Source organism: Sitophilus oryzae, unplaced genomic scaffold, assembly GCF_002938485.1.
Source record: "Sitophilus oryzae breed Bouriz unplaced genomic scaffold, Soryzae_2.0 scaffold_684_pilon_pilon, whole genome shotgun sequence".
Classification (NCBI taxonomy): domain Eukaryota; kingdom Metazoa; phylum Arthropoda; class Insecta; order Coleoptera; family Curculionidae; genus Sitophilus; species Sitophilus oryzae.
Window position 1 is genome coordinate 2,218,891 of NW_022147289.1, and position 19,750 is coordinate 2,238,640.

Consider the following 19,750-nt stretch of genomic DNA (forward strand, 5'->3'; position numbering starts at 1 on the left):
CAGTTTTTTGAACAGCTGGGAGTCTCAGTGCGCGGGTAATAAGTGTTTTTATAGTTTCAGGATAAGTATATTATATTAATTATATTTATATGCAGTTTCTGTAAATATAAAGCCAGCTCTCTTAGAAAAGACAATATCAATTTATTATTATTATTTGCATTATAATTTTAGCGATTTTTTATGTAAGCATAATTTTGTTCCATGATCTCTCTATATCAACATATCTGAAATATTATTTATTCTTTCAGACTGTGTTTCGGTGGACAAATTTAATAGAGGACCGGAATAGAGGACTCTAACCTAACCTAACCTATCTAATGGCAATTTTGTTCCTATTTTGGTTAGGCGCAGAATTCCAGTAAGGTTCTTCTAGATAAGACCAGATGGCAGTGAGTATCTTACATACATAAGTTATGTTTTGTCACTTTTTATTATCTAACCTTTATAATAAATATTATAAATACAAACGCGTGTTTTATGAAATTTATTAATATTTACTATAGTCTAAGAGTTGGCTACATAAAAAACCTTATCATTGTTACATGGCTAATTTTTTGTGTGAAGTATCCTTTTGTGTAGCCATTATGAAATAGTCATCTCTGCCAGCGCGATCCCGGGGCTTAAAGCGAGGGCGGTCAATCGAAATGGTAAAATTTTGACATTAAAAATATTATAAGGTACACGAGTTATAATTACGAAAATAGCTATTTATTATTAAGAAACGTGGATAATTGTTGGCAGACATTTTTCTGGTCGCTAAAATGCTGACAGACAGCGCGAAAGAGGCATAAATTTTAAAAATTATCTCGAAAATTATTAAAAAATGAAATTTGAAGAATGAAAAAAATATATGGCATACGTGCATGCCGATTAGTGGAATGTTATATTTATTTATTTTAAAAGCCGTATACAAAAAGGCAGACAAAAATATCGTTGCTAAATCAGCTCCAGACAGTTATCAAAAGCGCGATATTACTCTAGCGCTTTCAGGGAACGATCGCCGCCTCATCCATTTAAGTATAGATAAATCATGTATACGATTATATTATAAATATTTTTTTTATTATTTCAAAACAGATATCATACGTTTACTATTCTGTATCACTATTTGTATCTGACTCATCGTACTGCAGATAGCGCAGATCCCCGCTCTCGCAAACGAGTCTTCCTCTGAGTCGATATCTGCACCGTAAAATTGTTGTAGAGCTACAGGTATTATGTTTCAATTGATAACGCTGCCAGCATTTCCTGAAAATGCTTATACAGGGTGAGTCTTAAATAAGTGAAAATACTTTTAAGGGTGATATATTTCGACCCCAGGAACACGTCAATGAGTTTTTTTCGCAAAAAAAGATGTAATAAATCGTGCATTATTTTTAAATTTTCCTGTATATTTTAGAAAACTTTTTAGAACTGCCTGTTCACCGCAAATTTACAAATAGTATAATTATCTCTCTCAAGGTGTGGGTTCGATTCCCACACCCCGCATTTCATCAGCCGACTATTTTTATTAAAATAAAAATAGTTTGGGTACCTAGGTCGACTCAGTCTTAAATGAGTACTTGGGATTCACAATCCTGAGGTAATAATAGGCGGTTGAAGCGTAGTGCTAGCCACATTACCTTCCTTGTATACCGAACGGCTCTAGTATAGCAAGCTGTACCTTGCTACTCCCAAGGCCACAACAAGGCGTTAAACGCTATATACGGGAGCTATTATTATTATAATTATTACTTAATTTGTCATGCTTACGGCTTTACTCTATGGCTAGGACACTAAAATAATGAATGCAAGTACTGAAAAAAACAGGTCCCATACAGCACGTCCAAATGAAATTACGTTTCTACAACGGAGACACATGAGAAACAAAATATGTTAAAGTGAACCTAAGTGTTCATCTAGTTCTAACATATACATATGAGATACACGCAGGTTTATATTGATAAAATTGTGTGATACAGTATTTACTATAAGAATATATTCTATTTAGTTGTTTACCATATGCACTCAAGATTCTAAATAGATTTTTGTAACGTAACAAATAATTATTAAGATGATGAAATCTGACGTCGGTATATGAGACATACAATGTATAAGTCATATGTATGTGTGATACTTCGTATCATAGTTGTGCCTATAGTACACACCTTGTAAAAATGTGACGTATACACATAATATAAATATCTATATAGACACTTTGTAATAGTGTACTGTTGTGTCTACATTCTAGCATGAAATGAAGGTTTGCGCACGCGCGGATAGCCTCAGCATAGACACAGCGACTGTATATGTGACTGCGAAGTGTATCTTACGTGTCCTATTTCCTTTCTCCTTTCTAGGAGTGGTATGTGTTAGCAGCCATTATTGTTTTATCATTCGGAAGCTCTATATAAATGTTCTGTTTGTGTGTAGTTTAAAAGAGATTTTAAGGTAAGCACAAGTTTTTAATTACCTTGTTACACCTTCCTAAGAGTATTATTAATGTTATAGCAGCGACTCTTCCCTTACTCGATACCCAATTTACCAAATTTTGACTCCAATGAATGAAAACTCCAAATATTCTCGTATAATGATAAAGAGGTTAGCTAAGTTAGCTCTGCAATATAATTTTTTTTTTAATTTGGAAATAATAAAAATCTAAATGAACCAGAGAAAGAAATATTTAAACACTTCAAAGAACTTCTTACACTGATATTCGGTAAGTTATTGATGGATCAATATACAGATATGTTTAATATTCAATAATCAGTTTCATATAAAATTTAAGGGTGAGATTGTTAATCTGGAAATAAAATACAACAAAGTCCAACAGAGTGCTCGATGAATGGGTATGCTAAAAACCAACTGCTTGGAGGGAAAAGAGGAGAAAAAAATGACTAAACGAGGTCCACCAAATTGTGGCGATATACCAGTGTTTACCATTTTAGTATGTTGTTATAATAGGTACTTATATTTTTAATACATTTTGATACAAATTCTATTATTTTACAGTGTTTTTTTACTTCTGGTTTCTGCAGTGTAAATAATTATTATTATTGTGTTATTTGCGCTATTGCATTCCATGATATAAAGAAATATAAGAATTTTATTTTTTAACCACTTAATCCATTTTGTGGAAGAAAAATGGTACATTTAATACAAAACAAAAATGGAACAATTTTAAGGGTTCTTCTCTTGAACTTACGATCGAGATACTTTTGGAAAATACAAAGTTTTGCCTTCCTAATTTTCGTTCTAAAAAGATATAAATGGTATCATTGAATAAATATTTCTTAAAAAGAACGAAAAGTTAGGCATCAAAACTTATATTATTTCCTAAATTCGTTCATAAGAAGTAGTTTTATCTAGCACAAGATGTATATACGAAGCAAAATACATACGTATACACGCGGTAGTCACAACTGCAATGTGTAAACAGAGTTTAAACGTAATACACGAGCACTGTGTATCCTACGGCACACTGTGTGTCCCTTACTTTGTGTATGCGTAAATGCTATACTGTGGCTACATTGTGAGACGGACGTTTAACCTTTGTGCATACGTGTTGAACTACAATGTGTAAACGTAGCATATTTACATCGGGGGAATTGTGTCACGCTGTGTCTACATCTAAAAATGTAAACACATCGTAAATGTGATTTGATGTGCTGTATGGGGCATTTTCGAATTAAATGAGAAGCAAAAACATCTTATTTTACTGTATTTTCGGAAATATAATAAAACATAAAAAAGTATATATTTCTACTTTCACCTCGAGGTGTTCATTTACATAAAAAAAAAGTCAATCTGTTCAATGCATCAGATAAGGATTTTTTCCTTAACACGATAGTGAGGTGGCGTGGCTTGTGTCATACCTGTATGATCTGTGATCGTCCTGGCAGCGGCGGGTGGGGTATGCGCTGGGGTATGACTCCCATGGTGGTCATGCGAATGTGGCAGACCACCATAGAGGGCGCTGAAGTCTTCCGCCGAACTTCCGCTTGTGTTGCACTTGCGCGTTGACTTGTCCACGGCGGCCGATGTCAGATGTTGATGGTGTTCGTCCAGCAAACCTTGAACACCTACAGATTTTTATGTTTGTTTATTAAAAAGAGTCACCCTAAAGGGTAAGGTATGACTAACTTATTACAAATCTTTGAATAAAAAGACCAAGAAAGAGAGTATCAACACCCTTTTCGTAATGGAGTTTTATATATATTTTTTTAATCGAGTACAAATACACGAGCTTAAATAACGAGTACAGGGTGGGTCAAATTCGACGCTTTTAAATGGAAACACCCTTTTCTATAGGAGATAGACGAAAACTAATATCGGTGTCTGGAGCTCAATTTTCTTCAAAAACATGATGGTGAAAACCGTATATCGATATCTGTTACCGTTTCGGAGTTACGGGGTCTTTTTCAAAAATATGCATTTTTAACAAATCGCTGTAACTTTTTTGCTATGGAAAATTTTGTATTTTTATGAAAACATTTCCAAAGCACCTTTTTAGGTAGAATTTAATGGTTTAAGTATAATTTTTTTAAAATTAATAATTTAAGAATTATCAACAGAAAATTTGATATTTTATATGGGACACCCTGTATATTTTTAATTTATTGAAAAGAATTTAAAATTACCTTTCCAAAAATATAACACACTTGATATTTTGCTCGATTCCTCTTCGAGATATAGAGTATATAAAAATTCGCCCGCTTTAAATAAGTAGGCTTTGAACGGCACCGGCTGTAATGCAAAAAAATTCTAGCTGTGAGCATCAATTAAAACGAAAATAATATTTGCTATGAGAGATGTAGAATTTTATAACAATTTAAAATATGTTTAACCAACATCAACACATTTAAACTATATCTAATAACAATAAAAATAAATAGCAAACCAAGACATGAGATTTTGCTACAGGCGTTCGACATATCGACCGTCTTCTGTTATGGACAGACAGATAGAGGGGTTTGGAAATTTTTGGAAAGGTAATTTTAAATTCTTTTCAGTTAATTAAAAATATAGAGTGTGTCCCAAATAAAAAATCAATTTTTCTGTTGATAACTCTTAAATTATTAATTTTAAAAAAATTATACTTAAACCATTAAATTCTACGTAAAAAGGTGCGTTGGAAAAGTTTTCATAGAAATACAAAATTTTCCATAGCAAAAAAGTTACAGCGATTTGTTAAAAATGCACATTTTTGAAAAACACCCCGTAACTCCGAAACGGTAACATTGATTTTCACCATCATGTTTTTGAAGAAAATTGAGCTCCAGACACCGATATTAGTTTTCGTCTATCTCCTATAGAAAAGGGTGTTTCCATTTAAAAGCGTCGAATTTGACCCACCCTGTACACGAAAAATGTGTTATAATATTATTTGAAAAGTATTAGTAAGTGCAAAATATGAAGATTTTAGAAAAAAGGTCTAAATCTTCTGATATCTTCAGAGAGTCTATCGAATTATAATTTATTATTCAAGGTAATAAACATTTTTAGATGAGTAATTAGTGGTGGTAATTTTCAGTCAGTAGAAAAAGTTAAAATATATATTATATATAAAGATAGTATAACTATTATAATAAATACAGTATAACTAATAAATGCTTTACTAAATAAATAAATATATATACATATATATTATCTGGATGGTCGTAAACTCATAAGATAAAGTATAATTATCAAAACCAATAAGTTCTTGGTTCTGAAAGATGTTTAACAGCAAGTAGTCGTATCGTTCACGAGAGCTCAACAAAAATTTTTTTGCAGACCAGTATTATAGCAACCCTATTTGGAAATTCCTCCAGAACTAAAAACAATTCTCTAATGGGGACAGTATCGTATGCTTGAGTGTGGTCGAGGTGTGTCTCACTTGGGTAAAAAATGTACATCTACCTACTGCCAAAATATCATTTTACTGCCAAGCGGCGCGGCGCACATACGGCAAATTGTCTACTTTAGGACGATAAAAATATTTTCTACTGAAAAATTAATAGTTTCATATAATAAGTAATAATTAAAATCATAGATTTACTGGAAATATACATGGAAAGAGTAAAAATTTGAAAAAAACGATGTACCTCAAGAATCATTCTGATTCATCGCTATCTTCTGTTTCGTCATCATTAATATCATCACCTCTGACAACAGGTTTTCGTTTTTTTGTCGTTTTTCGATAAAAAGATATTATGGAGCCCGAGACAATTCTTTATCCGCCGAAACAAGCTGTGTTGACGTCTCTCTGCAGCACTTCTTTCAAAGGGCTTTTTTGGCCTGCCCTTTTTTGATTTTGCCAGTCCTTTTTATCCAGTATGAGTATGAGTAAATCAATCAGTATGAGTAATTTGAGGCAGCTTGAAACTCCCTTTTAGCCCGTGAGTATTTCTTTTCAAAAATCTATTTGGAAACAAAGGTCTGTCTTCAAACAGCACTATAACTTGCAATATCACAAATAAAATTAAAATGTTTTCAAATTCGGATGTACTACTGACTAATAAAAAATACTTATCTATAAACAGCATGCTTTTTTTGGGATCAACAGAAATTTGATTTTTGTCGTCCTACGGGATATAAATAGCCGTATGTGCGGCGGCCAATGACTGGCGAAGAAGACTTCCTATGTCTGTCTAATTATACTCGACAGACACCAACGACTGCCAGCGACTGTCAAGAAAATATACATGTAACTCCAACAGTGAGACACCCCTCCGGTGTGGTCAACAGAAACGAAGTGCGTCAATTCAAATTAAAATTATCAAAAATTACTCACCTAACAAATTTCCTACTCCCACCAGATTCGGTCTCAGATCCTCCATCATCGATTTGCCTTGGGGGCAGGCGTTGAAGTTCAACTGCCTGGAGAATATCGCCGGAAATATGTTGAATTGCTGATGGCTGAGGTCTTCGCCTCCACCACCTCCACCTGCGGACACTGAGGGGGCAGGGGACGAACCCAAGGCCCCCAGGCAGGAGGACACCCCTTTGAAATCCAACGTGAGGCCTTAGATGACGTGGCGTGAAGTAGATGTGAGCATGGGGGGTTGATGAGCGTTGAGCGGTTGGTGGGGTCTTCTGGGATGCACTTTGGTTTACTGTTTTGGGTTTAATAATTTGTGGGTTTCAAAAAGTGTAATTGTTTTCGTTTATAGAAGATCAGAATCACTTTGAGTTATAGTTCTTGGTTTAAATGTCCAGAGATTATAAAAGAAAGGAGTTTTCGTTTATAGAATTTCAGAAGTATGTTTTTTACAGCTTGTGGTTTAATCCATAGAAGGTATTAAAAATAATTACAACTTTCTGGGAAGAATTTTATGTTGTGTTGGTAGAGCTAAAGACTAATAATGAAAAAAATGACAAGATTTCTTTGTTTAGTTTACACTCTAGCTTAAAGTTTTTGGCTTAATTTTTGATTTTTTGAAATTGAATGTACGTACACTTAAAATTAGTTAATTGCACCTGTTCAGTTTGTGTTTAAGTTATCACAGTTTTATCTTTGTTTTTTTTGTGTTAAGTTCGTTCTACTGAAGTAAAGGATATAATTTTGGAGTATGCATGTTTTATTTTAAACTGTTATAATTCTTTAAAGTTGATTATTTAAAAGCTTTTTTCTTGGGACGTTGAAGTTCATTTCATTTTATCTGAAAAAAAAATAAAAAGAATTTGGTGGTTTCAAAAAATATGGAAACAAATCTGCTGCTTTATTTTTATTATTTATTTATATTAACTTTGACTTAAAATATGTCCTAAACGAGATGTATAGTGTGACCAACGGATCTGTAGCTACGGGGTATCGGCAGGGGAACGCAGTTGTAAACAAAACACGCCCAACTTCATTCATAAAATAGGCATGGGCGTACGGTGTTTTATGAAAATAATGTGCATCATAAATATAATATTCAGATTAATAATTTTTTCAAAAAACTTTATGCTGTTTGAATCGTTACTGTTGAGTTAGCAGATAAACACTAAAAGCTTTTATTAAAGCTCCCTTAAATATTTTGAATCAGATTATTATTATGTGTTGTTAATATAATAGAAGAAATAACTACAGCTGGGGGTTGGAACCTTTGGTCTTACACAGCAAAATAAAACACTAAATCAGTACAATACACCAAAACACTTTTAATTTTACACTGGACGCACGTTTCGCTAACCATATCTGCCATCAGCAGATGATCAAAACTGAATCTTGAGGTATATTTATTTATATATCTGTACTAACTATATTTTTTCTATAATACACAATTTTAGATATAACTATTTCCAGCAAAACAAATCTTGAAAATAGTTAACTTTGGAAGCGCAAACAAAACATACTTTTACTCACCAGTAGATAAAATATTGCCTATTACACCAGATATGGTATAGCTTCCCCAGCACTTTTTAACGGTTAGGTCATTGTCGACCCATATGTTTCATCCAAATAGATAATACTTGGCTATATTTTCGAATTTCGCGTATATATTTATATCTCTCTCTGCAATTTAATGTGCCGCTCCATTAATATTTATCTGTTATTTTGACATTTACGCCAAAAAAATTCATTTCATTTTAATAACCCCCTTAGCGTTTCCCTGCCAAAGGAAAATTCGATTCTTCCTGCAATTTTTGCAAAAGCTTTCTAATTGTGGGGACGAGTTTGAATTCGAGATAAAATCTATTTATCAAATTCCTGGCCACTTGGAAAAAGTCGTCGAGCATTTCAACAGCAGTCTCACGTGGTCGTTTCTTTCCAGGGCTGGATATTATTTTATCGGGGTTAGTTTCCAGCCTTTTTTTATCTTCTGTGTGAATTTTTTATAGCCGATACGCTAACTCCGGTATAAAGAAATATCCGCTCAAGTTTACGTTTAAGCGGCAACTTTTTGTTTAAGCTCGCAAACCCTATTATGAACACAAGGAAATAAACCAAATAAGATTTCATCCATGTTTATTTATATTTATTTTAGTTTAGCTAAAATATTTAGGTAAAATGTGGGTGCTTTTCATTTTAGCCAATATTTAATTTTAATATTCTAATTATATTATTATTATTCTACTTACCTATATAAATTAGCTATTATATCTCTTGTCTGACTATGTAGCGTCTTACCTTTAACAAATTTATTCATTTTAAAACACAAATATACGATCAAACTTGATATTAATAATTAAAAACTACGAACGAAAAACATTATAACAAGATAACAAAACAATAAAACACAACTTAACTACCAAATATACGAAAAATATAGGAATAAAGTTTAGGATAACCGGTATAAAATAATGAAATAAAGTAATAATGATCAAAAGAATGACACCGCCACTGGATATTTCAATAGTATTCAATATTCCTACCCTTTTCAGAAGAGACCGTGAAGTTGGGGATAAAGCAAGCGAATAGGAAAGGCGTAAAAGCCATGGCAACCGCGTGGTAACAAATCCTGTGACGTACTCTCGCCAATCATGTTCGATGAATAGGCGGCCATGCGCGGCGATGCCCGTTTGCCAATGATATCGTTGAAAAATCTTCAACTTTCATAATAAGCAGATTATACAGAATGAAAGAAATAAGTTATTAAATAAAACATATCGAACAATATGAACTACGTTAAAATTCCTTAGTAATATACGTCAGAATATATGCTAAACACATTATATATAATAAAAATATATTAAATTTATAGTTCATGTCTGGCAATTTTGCAATTTTATAGATAAACGTGACAATGTCGATTTTTTTTTCTCGCATTCCTTCCGTAGCTTCAGATCCGCTGGTCAAACAGTACGGGGTGTCTCATTGTGGTTGAAATCATAGGGAATCTCCGTTATTAGTAAAGATAGGAAAATGCGGTTTGCACAGACCTGTCCCACTTTTTTGTCAAACGGAAGATGCTACCAAAAAATTTGTCATATCCCTCTTCGTTTCTGAGCTACAGGGAATTTTTGAAAATTTTGCAGTTTGGGACAGCCCCCGTGTCTTCGTTATCTCTCAAATTGCAAGATTTTCAAAAAGATCCTGATGTCGCTTAGAAACGAAGCAGCATCTTTTTTTGAAAAAAGTGGGACAGGTTGCTGCAAATATAGAAGGGTGCCTTCTATCTTCACTGATAACGGAGATACCGTATAATTTTAACCAAAACGCTACACCCTGTACAGGGTGGGTAAAAAAAAGCGTCGATTTTAAATGGAAACACCCTTTTCTGTAGGAGATAGACAAAAACTAACATCGGTGTCTGGAGCTCAATTTTTGTCAAAAACAAAATGGTGAAAACCGCATATCGATATCTGTTACCGTTTCGGAGTTACGGGGTGTTTTTCAAAAATATGCATTTTTAACAAATCGCTGTAACTTTTTTGCTATGGAAAATTTTGTATTTTTATGAAAACATTTTCAAAGCGCCTTTTTACGTAGAATTTAATGGTTTAAGTATAATTTTTTTAAAATTAATAATTTAAGAATTATCAACAGAAAATTTGATTTTTTATATGGGACACCCTATATATTTTTACTTTATTGAAAAGAATTTAAAATTACCTTTCCAAAAATATAACACACTAGATATTTTGCTCGATTCCTCTTCGAGATATAGAGTATATAAAAATTCGCCCGCTTTAAATAAGTAGGCTTTGAACGGCACCGGCTATAATGCAAAAAAATTCTAGCTGTGAGCATCAATTAAAACGAAAATAATATTTGCTATGAGAGATGCAGAATTTTATAACAATTTAAAATATATTAACCAACATCAACACATTTAAACTATATCTAATAACAATAAAAATAAGTAGCAAACCAAGACATGAAATTTTGCTACAGGTGTTCATTTATATCGACCGTCTTCTGTTATGGGCAGACGGGGCAGTTTTTGAACATTTCTCGCGGTATTCATTAACTCAGTGGGGGTGAAAGATACCCTCTCATAACTGCTAAGTATTTTTAATTCTTGTCTAGATTATACGGAAGAATAAGGAACCTTTATTCTTCCGCAAATATATTCATAGGATTAGATCCATGGGTACTAAGTCAGGCGGCCTCGACGGCCAACGGCTGAGATCTTGGTTAGCTATCCAATTATTCTTGAAATTGGCTGCAAAAATTTGCTGATAAGCTCAGCGTTCAGAGGCGATGCGTCGTCTTGCTGGAAAAATATGTTTTCGAGTTCCATTAAAGGCATTATCATCAATAAGGGGTCCAAAGCCTACTAGTTAAAAGTGGCGAGCTTTTAAAAATTCTGTATTTCGAAGGGGATTATAACAAAATATCAAGTGCGCTATATTTTTGAAACGGTAATTTTAAATTCTCTTCAGTTAATTAAAAATATATAGGGTGTCCCAAATAAAAAATCAATTTTTCTGTTGATAACTCTTAAATTATTAATTTAAAAAAAAATATACTTAAACCATTAAATTCTACGTAAAAAGGTGCTTTGAAAATGTTTTCATAGATATACAAAATTTTCCATAGTAAAAAAGTTACAGCGATTTGTTAAAAATGCACATTTTTGAAAAACACCCCGTAACTCCGATACGGTAACAGATATTGATGTGCGGTTTTCTCCATTATGTTTTTGATGAAAATTGAGCTCCAGACACCGATATTAGTTTTCGTCTATCTCCTGTAGAAAAGGGTGTTTCCATTTAAAAGCGTCGAATTTGACCCACCCTGTACACCAAAAATTTTAGGTTGCCACTTATTTATTAAAAAAGTTTATTAACGAACATTGTTAACGCTTCTAATAGACTAAATCTTCTATATAGCTAATTATTAGAATAATTCATTAAAATATAAAAAAAATCATTAGACATTTTTAATTTAAAAATACGTAAATTTTAGAAGAAAAAATATTTATATGTTTCCGTATCAATAATTTACAATATCATAATTCAACATTGAATGTGCCAGTAAAACTTAAACTAAATGATCCATTTTACTAGAGTCTATGTTTTTCATCCGTCGGAAAAAATAATGTGTCCAACAAAAATATTTTCAAATTTACTATTTTCAAAAGATTTTAAGAATTTAAGAAAAAATTAAATAGCAGAAAAACTTTCATAAAACATTTGCCAATAATAATAATTATTTTTATTCAATATTCAATTATTTTTCAATATTTCTTCGAAAAGTTTTTATATAAATTTTTAATAAATTACGTGCTCAACCTGGTCAAAATTATCATTGATCGTCATTGGTCATTCTCCAGGTCTCTCTTGGTGCGGTTTTTTTTTCTATCATAGAGTATATTGATCTATATATTTACTTTCTTGTATATAATTATAGTTTTTTATTGTAATTCTCTAACCTCTATTCATAAAACAACCAGGGGTGGATGGGGAAGTGGAAATCGGCCCGGGAAAAAACAGGCAACCGGCCCAAATCCACAAAAACGAAATGACCATAACGAAGAAACATATTTTATTTATTAATATATAAGTAAGGGTGTTTTTCGCTCGTGCAAAAAAGCTCTATCGCCTCGGGTTTAAAAAAAAATTAAATTGTCTTGATCAAAATTTTCGTAAAGACCAATATTGAGTCGGATATCTATATTTTTACTATAAAATGGCTCAATTTTACAGGGTCCTACTGCCTTATTTCCATTTCGATAACGGTAATTTAATCTTGAATAGGCTACGATTTTGAGTCACCATTTTGAGAAACTTTAAGACTTCCTGATTCATTTATTTCAGCTGACCCAATCCTCTGTGAAATACATTACTTTTAGCTTTTCGGGTATATACTTTCTTACACATTGTAGAAAGAAATTCTCTCCTTTCTGCTACAGCAGCAGCCTCTTCGTGTACACATGTTTTTAACTGAATGAACCGCGGTCGCCATTAAAATTGCAGCATTTTTTAGGTTATTATATAGTTCTCATCACGAAACTTTTCCTCTATGCTTTTCTACATTCGACATTTTGTATGATAATGCCATGACTCAAACGAAAAAAACCTAGGCAATACCTAGGCAGTGGATATAAATGTGTTCTGATGTAATGTTGTAACGTTTTTAGTTCGTTACATGTCTTTTTATATATAATATATGATGTCTGGCATATCGTCACCCGATTCCGTATCGTTCGGGCCTGATGATTTATATGACGAATTTTTACGTTCTCTAGTCCACAACCCTGTTTTCGTTTGACACAACCCTGTTATCGATTTGTGGAGGCGCGCGCTGTCAACATCGCTTCTGTCAACTCTCTGTGATTTAACTTCACTTTTGGTTAGACTGTTTGGCCTGTCAGACGCCATTAGTCCCAGTTTTTGAGAAATGGTGATTATTTAAATCTTGCTGTGTAATCTGAATCAGCTGCTATTTCGAAGCTACAGGTAATGATGAGATATTATCCTTTTAGATTCGTTACTATTACTGCGTATTTTTAGGGTAGAGTTGCGGATGCCCCAACCTAACTTGTAATTGTATTTTGCTGGCACGTTGGCGTCCCTTTTCTTTTGTCCTCCAGAATGTCACATGGAAGAAGGAACATGTTGTTTATTATTTATTGAGCCCTCGGAAGTATTTCGAGGTAGGTTTATTTTGTTTATTAGACCTTGTTTGGTTTTAAACAAGAGTTTCATATTTTTAGGGTCCAAGGTACGGACTGTGTCCAAGGTACGGACTATTTCCAAGGTACGGGTAGTGCCTTATGTACAGACATTATCTTATGTACAGATGTCCTGTGGACGAGTGTCCCCAGTAAGAAAGATTTTTTCTTACATCTAAGTGCCACAGCGTGGATGTAGCTTGAGTCCCATGCTGCTTCACTCCCATTTCTAAGCCTAGTCAGTAGCTACGGCTGTAAGGATTCATGGTGTCCTCAATCTGGCCCCTTTTATTGTTTTGACCAACAGGATCGCCGACAGACAGTACAGAGATGCTAGACCACCTCACGCTGCTACTGTTTTAAGCAGGATTGCATAAAGAACAGCTAAGTGTAGATTTAAGTTATAGTTTTGCCTTTAACATTTAAAACATTTACAGTCTTAAACAATAATGTACATCTTAAATAATATCGTATAGACTATGTTGAGTGGTTAGATTGTTAAGAACATTCATGTCGATTTAGTAGTTAAAATATAATTTAGATCTTAGGTTTCATTGCATTATGTCTTGTAATAGTATTACTTTTTTATAGATATTATTATTGCACTCTAACATCATATAAAATATATCAAATTAATTAAAGTAATGCTACATTTCATACATTCTCTTAAACTTTACATTTCTTGTATTTTTTCATAGTCTTTTCATAGAACATATTTAATATTATTTACATACATAGTTTTACTCAACAAATAACCACTATAATAATTATTAAAATTGTACAATGCTATTTATCATCAGAATTCATCATGAATAAATATAGTCATTAGTTTTAAGTATTATACAACTGTGTTTTGTTTTTCTGTACATGCCTGGCGCCCAATATCTATATATCTTTTGTTAATTATTACTGATTAATTTTCTCTCTAGTGAAATACCTTATCCACGACTGCTCTCCGATGAAAAGCTGCCGTTCGCAGTGGTAGTGGTTTAAAAAAACGCTACAATGTTATGTTACAATCCATAATAAATATTTGGATTTTCAAGACATATTAATATTTTATTATCTAATCTAGTTTAACCTTATTTAACTCTTCTCTGCTGTCTCAGTACTTTTTAGCAAATTCATTTTAGCAACATTTTAAACAATTTAGACTTGGTTTTTAGTTCTTAGACTTGGCTTTTAGTCCGTCCCCAATTCAAGCCAAGCATAGATATGTTTTCTCCGTCAACCGCAGAGTTCGCGTCAAATTCGTCTACCTTTTTACAAAGGGGAGCTCGAAAAATATTGCACCGAGGCCCCCAGTTGTCAATCAACGGCTACCTCGACGGCTACTTTATTCTTAGTCTACATTTAGATCGAGACAATTTAAATTTACCTAATGCTATTCATTCTTTTTTTTTTGCTGTCAGTCAGTCATATTATTAGTTATTAATAAAAGAATAGTGGGTAAAACTATACAGGGTGAGCCTTAAATAAGTGCAAATATTTTCAGGGGTGGTATATTTCGACCCCAGCAACACGTCTAGAACGTTTTTTTGCACAAAAAGATGTTAAAAATCGAGCATTTTAAACAAAAATAACAAAAATTTTCAAACCGAACAAACAACAGATGATTATTAAAATTATAAGTGTGTAAGACATTTTACAATAGTTATTTTACAAATTGGTGTTTATGTTTAAAAGCAACTGACGATTATACTGATGCAAATTGATTAGTTAGTTATGGATCACTAAGGATCTTACGTCACTTTAGTTAGAAGATAATTTTTGCTAATCCAATTTTTTTTCAGCTCTGATCGGGACCGGCCCACCGGCCCATTTTTTCACCGGCCCACCGGGGATTTTCCCGTCTTCCCATATGGCCCATCCGCCCTTGAAAACAACTCAAATGAGCAAGAGAAAAACTTATGTCTACCGTTTCTGGAAGTTCTTGTCAATAGAAATAGTAGTATATAGAAAAACCTCAGTATATACAGGGTGTCCCAGATATAAGTGCAATTTTAAGGGGTGGTAGGTCTAGTCAGAAGAAAGATTTTTTCTCTTTACCGTTTTTCAAATAAGTCCAAAATAACCGAGTTACTTTACTTTGAAAATTTCCAAAAAAAAATAATTTTTTGCTAAAATTTTTTCTGGATTTTTTTTCATGTAAATTTAAGCCACTAATCATGTGTTTTAACTTAAAATTAAAAAAAAAATCCAAAATTTTTTTCAAAAAATTCCAAATTTTCAAATTTTTTTTTTTTGCAAAAATTACCTCATAGGTGTGTTTCTGAGGACGAAATATACTACCAGTTAAAATATTTGCACTTATTTTTGGGACACCCTGTATAGAGAACAGATACACGAAACAGTATGTGAGTCCTCAGTGAAACTATTCTGAGGCAATCAAAATAGGAATAGTCAAAATGTAATTCCACAATAATGTAGTGACCAAGCATAGTGAGGAGCAAACACCCGATGCATCACTTAATGCTGAATTAAATAATATTAAAACGGATTGGCTTCAGAATGGTTACTCTAGGAAGTCTCTAGACAGAAGATATATCGAATTGTAAAACTGACTCCTTAGAGTACTAGTCTGAGGAAGATGCGCTCTCTCTTGATGATGTAAATCATCAAATGATGCAAATCATAAAAAAAAAACATCAGAAAAGATAAAGCGAATAGCCAAACAATATAACATTAAAACTGTTTTCAAATTTGGAACGACTCTAAGAAGGTTCCTAACAAAACGAAAACCAGAAAACAAAAGAAACAGTGCATCTATCAAGTATACCTTGTGAATGCGGTGAGTAATACTAGAGAGACTAATCGTCCTGTGAATGTAAGATAAAAAACATGTACAAACAGGTAAAAGAATGAAGTTAGGTATTGCAGACCATATGTGGTCCAAATAGCACAATATAAAGTGGTTGGAAGCTCGGGTTGTTTACAAGGAACCTCATTGGAAGAATGCAACTTTAAAGAAGCCGTTTTTATATAAAAGAACAATGACAACCACTTATAAGATGCATCAATACGGACATTCAAAGTGAATATCCTCAGGCTTGAGTGCACCCATCATATTCACAGGTGATTGCCTTTCCCTAAAATATAAGCTCAGTATAGTCTTAGGAGTAAGTTTATTTACTACACTTGATAGCGGTCAGTGCTACATCTGATCGAAACGTTCTTTAAGTTAAAATAAATAAATAAAGACAATTGAGGAGTCCAAAATTCCGTTAAAATCAATACTGGCTCATTGTCTACCACATCCAAAGAAATGTTCAAATTATTCCTCACCAACGTCTAGAAAGCAACTTCATTATAAAAAATATCATAAATAACTATACATTTTTTGAACAGAATTATCCGGCTTTTTCCTGCAAAAAAAAATCTACAAAATAGAAAAGTAATTTTTGTAAACACCATTGCATTCAATGCAAGACGTAACCAGCTTGTCGATCACTACAAATTTGTTCTGCTGTCGTCAAAAGCAAAAAACTCAAAGAAGGAACTATTTAAAATATCTAATACAATGGTCAAAAACACTTTAGTTTTTAGCAGATACGTCTGTTATAAACATATCTGTTAAAATTGCATTACGACGCAAATGGAAATCTCGTTTACACTTTTCCAAATTTTCTTCTTGTGAACAGTTGAAGGGAAAAACAGACGATGTCACAGAACCGACTTGCAGAGAAAACTGATTTAATGGTATTCCCAACAGATTAAGTTGATTACTTATTAAAAATTCCCAAAAAATCCCCTAAAAATTTAATAATAACCATCAACTAATGAAAAGGAAATGATATTACCATAGGAACGAGTTTTCATTTTTGGAACTTTCAACTATCAAAGTGGTATATTTTTGTTATTTTTAGCCCAATTTTCATGATTTTTTTAACAAGCTGTAAATAATTATTTCAACTTCAATTCGCAAACTAAGTTTTTTTATAAACTTTAGTATTTGGCATATTATACAGGGTTAATCGAGGGGTTGTTTTTTACCCTAACTTTAAAACACTCTGTGCCATAATTTCGCTTGTAAATTTTCCCGAAATATCATTTTACGGATCAGAACCGTGGCTCCTGAGCATTTTGTTTTTTGATTTATGTCAATATTTATGTTTTGGTTAATTTTTAAGAGCGAAATGAACTGATCACGATCAATTTGCAATTTTTTCCTATCATTACTTTTTATGTAATATTTTAATATGACGATTGTTTTTCAATAAACTTTAATAACGATGACAAAACTAACAATATAGAAGGAAACATCTGTAATACTTAAGTATACAAACAGAAAAAAAATGTAAAAAATCCCCTAATACTTTGTATTGCCTCCCTTGGCTGCTATAACTGCCTGTAAAGGTCCGTTCATACTGCCATTGAGGCTGCATAATATATCATATTGCGTTATGTTTTCCCATTCCTCTTTAAGGACCAAGCTAAGTTAATTTAATGGAGTTGGTACTGCTTCACGACCTCGAACCCTCTTGCCAAGGAGTTCCAAAACGTCGAAAGATGGGCTGTTCATAGTAGTAAATAGTTCACAATAATCACCAAAGTCGCCTTGTCATATTGAAAAATAACTTCAATAAGAAATAATAAGTGAAAAAATTTCAAATTGTTCGTGACAAGTTCGTTTCGCTCTTAAAAATTAATCAGGGTATGTATTGACATGAACCGATGATGAACAAAATACTCAGGAGACATGGTCCTGACCGTAAAATTATATTTTAGGAAAATTTACAAATGAAATTATTGCACAGGGTGTTTTAAAGTTAAGGTAAAAAAAACAACCACTCGAATAACCCTGTATAATATGCCAAATACAAAAGTGTACAAAAAAATTGAGTTTACAAATTAAAGTTGATATAATTATATACAGCTTGCTAAAAAAATCATAAAAATTGGGCTAAAAATAACAAAAATATAACACTTTAAATTAGACCAAAAATTTCTTTGTTGCGTTTTCTTTTGCATCTGAGTTTAAATATTCTTTTTTTTTCTTTATACGGTATGGAAATTTGGAAAAGTATAAACTGGATTAACCATAAAAAAATACACTTTTATCGACAATGCATCTTTCTCAAAAAGTTATCAAAAAAAGTTTTTCCTCTTGTAGAGACAATACCGTAGATTTCTTTCCAGCGACGAAAAACACTGGTGAAAAAAGGTATAAACATTGTTTAGCTTTTAATTAATATAACACGGGAAAATTCAATCAGCTATTTCAGAATTATCACACAACTTACTTTTGTAAATTCAGTTTGTTCACACTGTTTTCACTTCATTCACCTTCACAAATAAAAAAATAACTCAAAACCTTCAATATTCGTCCGAGAATTTCTCACATAGTGTGAAAAACAAATAAAATCCCATCGTTTTCGAAAAACGAGTCTATTTCGAAAAAAAATGCCCGTCGAGTGGCCACCGAACGCCGAAATCCAAACAATCAACTCTCTCCGCCTTGATATTGTTAATATCTGTGACAAACTTAATTAAATTGCCGGCCGTGCCGCTAAACCGAATCTAAATATGACTGGCTTACGTCTAAGCCCGCTGCCAAGTGACTTTAACAACATTAAAATGTGATATCGGTCCTCTGTTATCACTAAAACCCCGTATTCGGTCGACCTTCCCTCTCCCACACGCTGCTCTAGCTCTGTATCCTTCTCCCACCCTCGAAAAACCCAATAAAGCGTCTCTTTCTCGTACCGATGCTGGGTTGTTTCGCTCTATTTCATTGAGCACTTGATGCCCTTGTCTCTTATTCGCGTGCCGTCTCTGTCTGTGTCGTGATGAGTGAGATGTGGCGGTCTTTGTCTGGCTTGTTGTAGGGGATGGAGCGCCCTCTGTGTCTCGGTGGTTAGTGTTGAGGCAGAGACGGAATTAGGGGTAGGTTTGATTTTTTAATGGCAATTTGATGGATAAAGAGATTATCGCGAATGAGTTTTCGATATTAGCTTTCAGTGTTTTGAGATGATTCAAAGTCTTTATTAGATTATTAATATTGCAGTTATATTCTTTCATTTGGAGTCTTTTACTCCTACATGGAGTATGGGGCTTCCGTAAATACTCTACAGTAGGTTCAGTCTTTTGAAATTGATCTTTTGCTTCACCATACAGTATGACCAATCTGCTTCCATTTAATTGGTTTTTCTTTTTCTAATCATCATTTCAGCTTATTCAACCATTTCCAAGTGGTGTAGCCTCTTTCCACATGCCAAGAAAATATATTCGCAAAGTAGGCT

The 19,750-nt window shown here is 33.0% G+C and overlaps 1 protein-coding gene across 1 annotated transcript in view; it reads right to left on the reverse strand.

Annotated features, from left to right (window-relative positions):
• Positions 1 to 19,061, reverse strand: part of LOC115888176 (homeobox protein prophet of Pit-1) — a 48,071-nt gene extending 29,010 nt beyond the window's left edge. The window contains exons 1-3 of the mRNA XM_030907792.1: positions 18,752 to 19,061; positions 6,755 to 7,622; positions 3,855 to 4,061 (exon numbers count right to left, since the gene is read on the reverse strand). Of these exons, the coding sequence (XP_030763652.1) occupies positions 3,855 to 4,061; positions 6,755 to 6,803 (256 nt within the window). The 5' untranslated portion in view covers positions 6,804 to 7,622; positions 18,752 to 19,061. The remainder of the gene's footprint in view (positions 1 to 3,854; positions 4,062 to 6,754; positions 7,623 to 18,751) is intronic.
• Between the last annotated feature and the right edge of the window lie 689 nt (positions 19,062 to 19,750).